The sequence below is a fragment of the Prionailurus bengalensis genome, chromosome D2, assembly GCF_016509475.1.
Source record: "Prionailurus bengalensis isolate Pbe53 chromosome D2, Fcat_Pben_1.1_paternal_pri, whole genome shotgun sequence".
Taxonomy (NCBI): domain Eukaryota; kingdom Metazoa; phylum Chordata; class Mammalia; order Carnivora; family Felidae; genus Prionailurus; species Prionailurus bengalensis.
Window position 1 is genome coordinate 56,065,696 of NC_057351.1, and position 8,992 is coordinate 56,074,687.

At 44.0% G+C, this 8,992-nt stretch overlaps 1 protein-coding gene across 1 annotated transcript in view; it reads right to left on the minus strand.

Moving 5' to 3' along the window:
- The window catches only part of ARHGAP19 (Rho GTPase activating protein 19), a 67,503-nt gene extending 64,386 nt beyond the window's left edge, over positions 1–3,117 (minus strand). The window contains exon 1 of the mRNA XM_043597130.1: positions 3,013–3,117. Coding sequence (XP_043453065.1) covers positions 3,013–3,068 — 56 coding nt within the window. The 5' untranslated portion in view covers positions 3,069–3,117. The remainder of the gene's footprint in view (positions 1–3,012) is intronic.
- Between the last annotated feature and the right edge of the window lie 5,875 nt (positions 3,118–8,992).

Genomic DNA, 8,992 nt, shown 5'->3' on the forward strand with positions numbered 1-8,992 from the left:
GCCCTCTCTCTCTCTCTCTCTCTCTCAAAAAAAAAAAAAAAAAAAAGGTACTGAACTGTATTTCCCTACTGCCAATTATGTAGGAGAAATGGCTACAGATTTTCCTGCTTTAGCTTTTCTCTCTTTGGCCTTTGAAAGTCTTAAATATTTTTATATTGCTATTGGTAGAGTGGATAGCTTCTATTTGTGGATTCCCCTTTAGAATTGTTCACTTAAGAGTAACTTGAAGGTAGGGGACCCTGGGTGGCTCAGTCACTTGAGCATCCAACTTCGGCTCAGGTCATGATCTCAGTTCCTAAGATCAAGCCCCGCATCAGGCTCTGAGCTGACAGCATGGAGCCTACTTGGAATTCTTTCTCTCCCTCTCTCTCTGCCTCTCCCCCACACAAGCACACACACACATACTCTCTCTCAAAATAAACTTAAAAAAAAAAGACTATTATTCATTCATTATTGACCACCTATGCAAAGCTAAGCACCGGGAATATGTAATAAAAATAAACATGTGTCCTGCCCTCAAAAAGCCTTACAGAAACCTGAATTTTCTTTTATAATAGGAAATTGATAAAAGTTTCAAATTAAATAAAATTCTGTAAATACCTGCTGATCATATAACTAAACCTGGCACTTAAAACTTAAATTCAATTGGCAACATCCTTTAAAGGAATTCAAACTACTCCTGCTATAGACTAGTATTTTGTCTTCAGGTTTTCATCACAATTCAAGATTTTAAAGCAGGATGAGAGATGAGTTCGTCAAATTTACCAATCCCCTCTACAGTGTCCAGGCACCAATGATCAACCATTTATAGACACCTCCAAGAGTGAAAAACTCTTCCCTGTAAGATATTAACACACTCAACCATGTCTATCTCAGCTAGGGAAGGAGTCCAGTGCCCATTCATAAACCCAACTTCCCAAGACTTGGAATCTCTTACTCAATACAAATGGCACCAAGAGACACCAAAGTGTTTACACTTTACACTGAGGCAATGAGAATAATCTCACTCTACTAAATTCTAATATATAAGTAATCAGTTGACCAGTTGAGACAACTAAGGTCTCAAGGCTGTGGCAAGACCACCTGGAAATTCTTTCTGGGAAAAGCTATCTTTTGGTGTGCCTGTAGAAATTATGATTTCTTAAACTGCAGATCTGTTCTTTAGTTCTACCAGGAAAAAGAAAATCTATCACATAATGAATGGTTATTACCTGCTAGGCTCAGTACTAAGCACTTTTTTTTTTTTTCTTAATGTTTATTTATTTTTGAGAGAGAGAGAGAAACAGAGTGTGAGTGCAGGAGGGGCAGAGAGAGAGGAAGACACGTAATCTGAAGCAGGCTCCAGGCTCTGAGCTGTCAACATAGAGCCCTACACGGGGCTCAAACTCTCCAACTGTGAGATCATGACCTGAGCTGAAGTTGGATGCTTAACCAACTGAGCCACCCAGATGCCCCAGGTCTAAGAACTTTAAAAGGACTGTCTAATTTAATACTGACATTCTCTGGAGTAGACACCATTGTGCCCATTTATAAATAAAGACACTGAAGCTGAGAGAGGTTTAAAAATTGGCTGAGTATTTCATATATGATCCAGCAATCCCGCTTGTATTTATCCAAAAGTATTGAAATCAGGATCTCAAAGAATTACTGGCACTCTCACGTTCACTGAGGCACAATTAACAATCACTAAGGTATGGAACAAGTTAAATGTCCATGGACAGATGAATGGAATAGCAAAATGTGGTATATACACAGAATGGAATATTACTCAGCTTTTAGAAAGAAGAAAATTCTGCAATAGGTGACAACATGGATGAACCTTATAAGCCAGTTACTGGAAGACAAATGATTCCACTTCTATATATGAGGTACTAAAATAGTCAATTTCATAGAACGGAAGAGTAGAATGGTGGTTGCCGGGACTGGGAGAGGGGCAATGGGAAGTTACTAATTAACAGGCATAAAGTTCCAGTTAAGCAAGATGAGTAAGCTCTTGGGGCGCCTGGGTGGCTCAGTCAGCTGAGCATCCGACTTCGGCTCAGGTCATGATCTCACAGTTCGTGAGTTCGAGCCCGAGTCAGGCTCTGTGCTGACAGCTTGGAGCCTGGAACCTGCTTCTGATTTCTGTGTCTCCCTCTCTCTTTGCCCCTCCCCGCTCATGCTCTGTCTCTCTCTCTCTCTCTCTCTCTCTCTCTCTGTCAAAAATAAAAAACTTAAAGATGAATAAGCTCTTGAGATATGCTGTACAACATTGTACCTATCGTCAACAATATTATCTCATACACTGAAAATTTTGCTAAGAGGGTTCGCGCGTGGATGGCTCAGTCGGTTCAGCGGCTGACTTCAGCTTCGGTCATGATCTCAGGGTTAGTGAGTTGGGGCCCCTACGCAGGGCTCTCGGTCAGTGTGGGGTCGCTTGGGATCCTCTGTCCCCCTCTCTCTCTGCCCTTTCCCACCCTCAGAAATAAACATTTACTTTAATTTTATTTATTTATTTATTTATTTATTTATTTATTTATTTATTTATTTGCTAAGAGGGTAGCCCTCATGTTAAGTATTCTAAAGCACAACGAAAATTTTTATTTAATTGGCACAAGAACTCAAACCCATTTCTGGCACTCCAACCCTCGCTCCGACTTTAACACATACACTGCGATACTGACAGAGCTCTCTCCCGGCACTGTGTGACGTTAGGGAATTCGCTTAACAGCTCTGGGCTTGAGTTTCCTCACCAAGGAAGTTCAGCGCAAAAGCAAGCAGAGCTGCCACCACCAACCGGTGGGTCTGCAGCCAACGCTGCGGACAGACCTCCGGAGGGCATCAACGGGACCAAGCGGAGGCCAGGCTGGATCCCAGCTCCTGAGCCAGACCGCAGGCGTGAAGGTGAGAAACGCGGTGGCAGGAAACAACAAAGCGTGGCCCCGCTGGGTCACCATGACCCAAAGGAAAAGCGTCAGTACGACCAGCCCACGGCCTCGTTTCCAAGGAAGCTGGACCAAGAACTGGGCTCACCTCCGGCGGGAATCCCTGGCTGGCGCCTCCCCTTCACTCTGCGCCTCTGTCGCCATCTTAGTCAGCAAACTTCTTTCTCCGCCCCCATCTCCGGCCCCGCCCCCACGCCTTTGGATTGGCTAAGGTGTTTCCCCCCTCTTCCATGCGATTGGGTGACTTTACCACCCCTCCGCAACCTAAACGGTTTCATGATATTATTGGTCTATTCAAATTGCTAACGGTCATTGGTCGCCCCCAGCCCTGGCGGAAAAAAAAAAAAGGATCCCGGAGGAGACCGAGCCCCGAGACCTGCTGGGGGTTGTAGTTTCTTGTTTTGATTAGCCCTTCGTATTCCACCTACTTTTTAAGGTTCAAGTCAGAAATCCCCAGCCTAGGCTCAAATTATGACACAGAGACACATGCCTAGAAGGCTAGGTATAGCGCGGCAAACAAGAAGTATGTAACTATTACATTTCGTTCACAGCCCGCTTGCTTCAGACAGTCACACAGCACAGCCGTGGGTCACTTCTGCTTCTTTCCACACGCTCCCTTCCGGCTTCCCAGAGAACCCACAGACTTTGCCTCTATGGTCTGAAACATAGAACCAAAGGCTGCCTAACTTTGTCCCTGACTGAGCTTTAATGCTTAGTGATAGAAATAATCATAATTCTGCTTGCTCTCCCTGCCTCATGGGCTTCTAGTGAGGATTCACTCCTAGTGAGGCAACAGATGTGGGAACATTGTAAACCTAAGGCATTAATGTTTTTTTCTGTACTGTTTTACTATGCAGGATTTTTCTAGGGATATTTTTCTTGGGGTTCCTTCGGACATCCTTTCCTGTGAGGTTCCTCCCAGCATTCTTCCCTTTCACTAAGCTCTACCCACATGTGTTTCAGTTTCTCAGCAAACTCTTCCTGCCTCCAGCCTTTGCACTTGTTACTTTTTCTGACTGGCCCATTTTTCACTTTATTATTGGTCAGGTCTCAGCTTAAATGTCAGTGGTTGGGATGGCTTCCATGGCCCCCACTATATTAAATCAGTTTACCAACTACACTTTCACAGAGCACTCTATACTCGCCCTTCATAGCTTTCATAACCACTTAAAATTATGTAGTTGTTTGTATGACTATTTATTTCATGTGAAGTTTCCCAACTAGACTTCCTACCACACATGCACAGAGACTACATCTATTTTGCTCCCCATGGCTTCTGACACATAGTGACCTTTCAATAAATAGTTTTTGAACAAATGATTAAACAAGTCCTCAGATTATATAATCCAAAACAAAAACTGAATCTCATGATCCAATAGGTTATTTCAGTTGATGACTTCATATTAAAAGTTTGATGAAGGGGCGCCTGGGTGGCTCAGTCAATTAAGCATCTGACTCTTGGTTTCTGCTCAGGGCACGATCTCAGTTCCCGAGTTCGAGCCCCACGTCTGGCTCCACACTAACAGTGAGGAGCCTGCTTGGGATTCTCTCTTCCTCTTTCTCTGGCCCTCCCTCACTCTCTCTTTCAAAATAAATATAAGAAAAAAATCTTTACAAAGTTTGATGAAAGTGTTAAAATAAAATTGCTTTATTTTATTTATTTATTTTTTTTTTTTTTAGAGAGAGAGAAAGAATATGAGAGGGGAAGGGGCAGAGAGAGAGAGAGACAGAGAGACAGAAGATCTGAAGTGGGCTCTGTACTGACAGCAGAGAGCCCAATGTGGGAATGGAACTCAACAAACTATGAGATCACGACCTGAGCTGAACTCGGACGCTTAACTGACTGAGCCACCCAGGTGCCCTATTTTATGTCTTATGTTTAACAGATGATCTCTGTTGAACAAATACATGAAAAGAAACATACAATTCAACAAACACGTATCAGTGAAATTGTTCATTGAACCCGCGACAGACTTGGAAAATCCAAGCTGCATATTTGGTATAAATACAAAGCAAGGAACACAAGGCTCAAATTCTGCAAAGAATTTCTCCCAAGAAGGAACAAGTTTTGTTTTTTGAGTTTTGTTTGTTTTTTTTTTTTTTTTTTCCTAGCTGCATGAGACCCAGCATCAACTGACTGATTGGATTGAATGGCTGTTTTCACGCAGAAGAAATGTTCACAACTTTAAAATTTCACTGCTACAACCAGGTAGAATACCACACCACTCTATTTCTGGTTTATCTGTTTTGATGACATTTTTATACAAAGGCCTTACCGTTTGGAGAACTACAGCACGGTAGTTAAGAGCATGGGTTCTGGAGCCAGTAAGCCTACTTTGAAATCCTAGCTCTGTTACTTCTAACCGTGACCCAGACAGCTTATTTCACTTTCTGAGTCCACTTCCTCCTCTGAAAAACGAGGATAATAATAAGTACTCCCCAGCCGACGAGCCTGCCGACAAGCAAGGGGGTCCTGGCTCCCCTGAAATCATCCTTACTCAGTCTGGCTGCTGACTGCCAGCCTGGTGATAAGCATGGCTGTACAGCAGGTATTCATGAACAGTTCAGAAAGTCATCTTGTTTCCAACAGTCTGGCTGAACCGAAGGTCATGGAAAAGTGGCCCCAGCCCTGCAGGAGTGACAGACTGGGAGAGACAAAATGAACACACATAAGTCACATACAACAGAAGTCAGGTTAGAATTACAGAGGAGTGGGGCGCCTGGGTGGCGCAGTCGGTTAAGCGTCTGACTTCGGCCAGGTCACGATCTCGCGGTCCGTGAGTTCGAGCCCCGCGTCAGGCTCTGGGCTGATGGCTCGGAGCCTGTTTCCGATTCTGTGTCTCCCTCTCTCTCTGCCCCTCCCCCGTTCATGCTCTGTCTCTCTCTGTCCCAAAAATAAATAAAAATGTTGAAAAAAAAAATTTAGAATTACAGAGGACTATATATTCAAGCAGAGAAAAGACTCCTAAGAATTCAGAAGTATGGCGAAGGGAAGAGGGCCAGGGCCACAAATGTCACTGCACCTCCATCTGCCTACCTCCAACAAACTGCAAGCATCTTTTTATATTGTTTAATGACACATATAATACGTGAAGATATTCCCCTTGTAAAAAAAAATTTAAATAATACAGATAAAAATCTCCCTCGTCAACCGCCCCTACCTCTAGTCCCTCCTCTAAGAAACTATTTTCAGTTTAATATTTGTTCTTCTAGATCTTTTTCCATACAGTACATTCATTCAAGAAATATTTATCGAGGCGCGCCTGGGTCGCTCAGTCAGTTAAGCATCTGACTTCAGCTCAGGTCATGATCTCGTGGTTCATGAGTTCAAGCCCTGCATTGGGCTCTGTGCTAACCACTCAGAGCCTGGAACCTGCTTCGGATTCTGTGTCTCCCGCTCTCTCTGCCCCTCCCCCACTCATCCTCTGTCTGTCTGTCTGTCTCTCTCTCTCTTTCTCTGTCTCTCTCAAAAATAAACATTAAAAAAAATATTTATCGAATATGTACGATGTGCTAGGTCCTGTTCTAGGCCTGGAAATATAAGTGTGAACAAAGCTAAATTCCTTTTCTTATGGCATTTCTTTCCTTTTTTTTTTTTTTTTAGGTTATTTTTTTAGTAATCTCTACACCCAGCATGGACCTCCATCTCATGACCCTAAGATCAAGAGTCACATGCTCTACCAACTGAGCCAGCCAGGCTTCCCTTAATTTTTAGATAAATTGTGATATATTGTACACATTATACTTAGAAGTGCATCTTGGACATCTATGTCAGTACACATAGATATGCCATTACCCTTTTGAACAGCTGTGTAGTATTCCACCTTACAGATGCTCCCTGGCTTGTTTATTTAATTTTTTACATTTCTTTATTTTTGAGAAACAGAGAGAGACAGAGCACGAGTGGGGGAAGGACAGAGACAGAGGGAGACACAGAATCCAAAGCAGGCTCCAGGCTGCTGTCAGCACAGAGCCCGACCCAGGGCTCAGACCCACAAACCGTGAGATCATGATGTGGGCCGAAGTCGGACGCTTAACCGACTGAGCCACTCAGGTGCCCCACTCCCTGGTTTATTTAAACCACTTCCTCCAGACATAAAACAGGTTTATATCAATCTGGATTCAAGCACTGGAAAGTGACTTTGGCTAACAGAAACTGGATTTGTTATGAGGATACTAGGTTGAAGAGCTGGCAGGAAGGAAGGGGGCTAGGGAGCCAAAAACCCAGCCAAGTTCACACCATTCAGTGCACATTCACCCCTCCACTGATTTCCCATCTGTCCTTAGGTCTCCCCATCAATCCCTGGAGAGAAAGAGTCATGAGTGAGAACATCTGATTAGCTGGGCCAAGGTCACGTGCCTCTACCTTTCGGCCTGGAGGAGAGCCCTATCTCCCACCAAAGTTCTCCCAGTGGGGAACTACCCACTAAAGGGGGGCAAAGTTAAAGGACAAAGGTAGGCTACAAATCACTCCCAATTTTCTTGCTTCCTGGGACACCTGTTTATTGCGGGCTATGGCAAAGTTTAACCATTCAGTCTCCTTCAGACACACCAAAGACTAACACTTACATTATTCCATATGCCAAAAAACGAAGTTATCTCCAGCTTTGCTATGGAATCCTCTTTAAGACCGGCCACAGGGTAAGTGGAGGCAGGAACTCAACGGGGTGAAGAGAAGAGGAACCGATTCTGTGCAGCTAAAAACAACCCGGGTCAGGGCTGGAACCCCACGGGAAAAACTCTGGGGGTCATTTTCCCCAGCCAGGATAACAAGCTGGGAAACAGCCAGGTCACTGGCAAGAGGCTGGCAGAGAGAAACACTGGAAGCACATTCAGTCACGGAGCATTTGTGATTGGGATTTACCATCTGTCAAGCACTGAGCTCAGCATTGAGCATTGAGCCATGAACCCTACCTCAGAAAGTTCAGACTGTAGCTGGGGGCAAAGGGGCAGGCTGTCTGGGCTTCAACAGAGGCAAGGAACAAACTCTCTGAAAGCCTGAAGGTATCGCAGGCAGCCAGGCCTGGCGCAGGGGTCGGATCTGAGGGAGGCTTAGGGTGGTCCTGAGTCTTGCAGAGTAAGTTTAAAGTCCCGAAAACTGACCAAATTATTCTGTATTGGAATCTTTCTGGCCCTCTAGTCAAAAACACCCAGACCTCAGGTCAGGAGGCCCCAAGTGCTGATGGCTAAGTTTCAAAGCAGTAACATGTATGTGATGTTCAGGAACGGGCAGGAACATTATGAACTCGCTGTGTTGGGTGTTATCTCCACAGTCATGTGAGCTGAAGCCTGGATGGATCCTTTTTTCTGCCACTATAACCCATCCTTATGGAGATTGCTTTGGTATGGAGAGAAATTTTGCACATAAAGTTTCTATAGCTATTAGGAAGTAGGGTGAAGGTCAGAAAAGGCCCCAAGGCTTCCCCTATCTCTTTGTTCTCTAGGGGAGCCTTCAGAGTCAGGTTGTAAGATTCCCCATTCAAAATAGGAAAGTAAAGGAAATTGTCCTTTAGCCCTCTGTAGGCCTGTACAACCATCCCCACCCATATGATCCATCTTCTTTCAAGGGTGTAGAAAGAACGGCCTTGCTCATTCAGTCATTCATTTATTCACACTTCAGTGTGAATTAAGTCCAAGGGTACCTCTTTTGGAACATGTGAATGTAAAGGACCACTTCTAATTGTGAAAGGCTTGTTGCCCGGTTAAAATAACTTCACACAGTCATTTAGATTAGGAAACATGAAAACCTTCTGAGGACTCAAATGCATCTCAGATTACCACTGCTGCATTTCTAGATTTGTTTATAGATTGCTTGATTAGTTTTGGAGACTGGAGGCTCTATGAGTTAAGGACTATATTTAGTTTTGCTTACCCAACTATTTGTTGAAGGAATAAAGGAACGAGTTAATCAATTAAATCAAGGAAGTAATAAATGAAACAATAAAGTTGCTCAGGCCTTCTGGAAAAACTACATCCTGCCAATACTGGAAATGGGCTTTTGTTTTGATGCACCCAGCAACTCTTAAGGGATCCTCTACTTCCCTATCTCAGTCCAAGAGTTTTGGGTA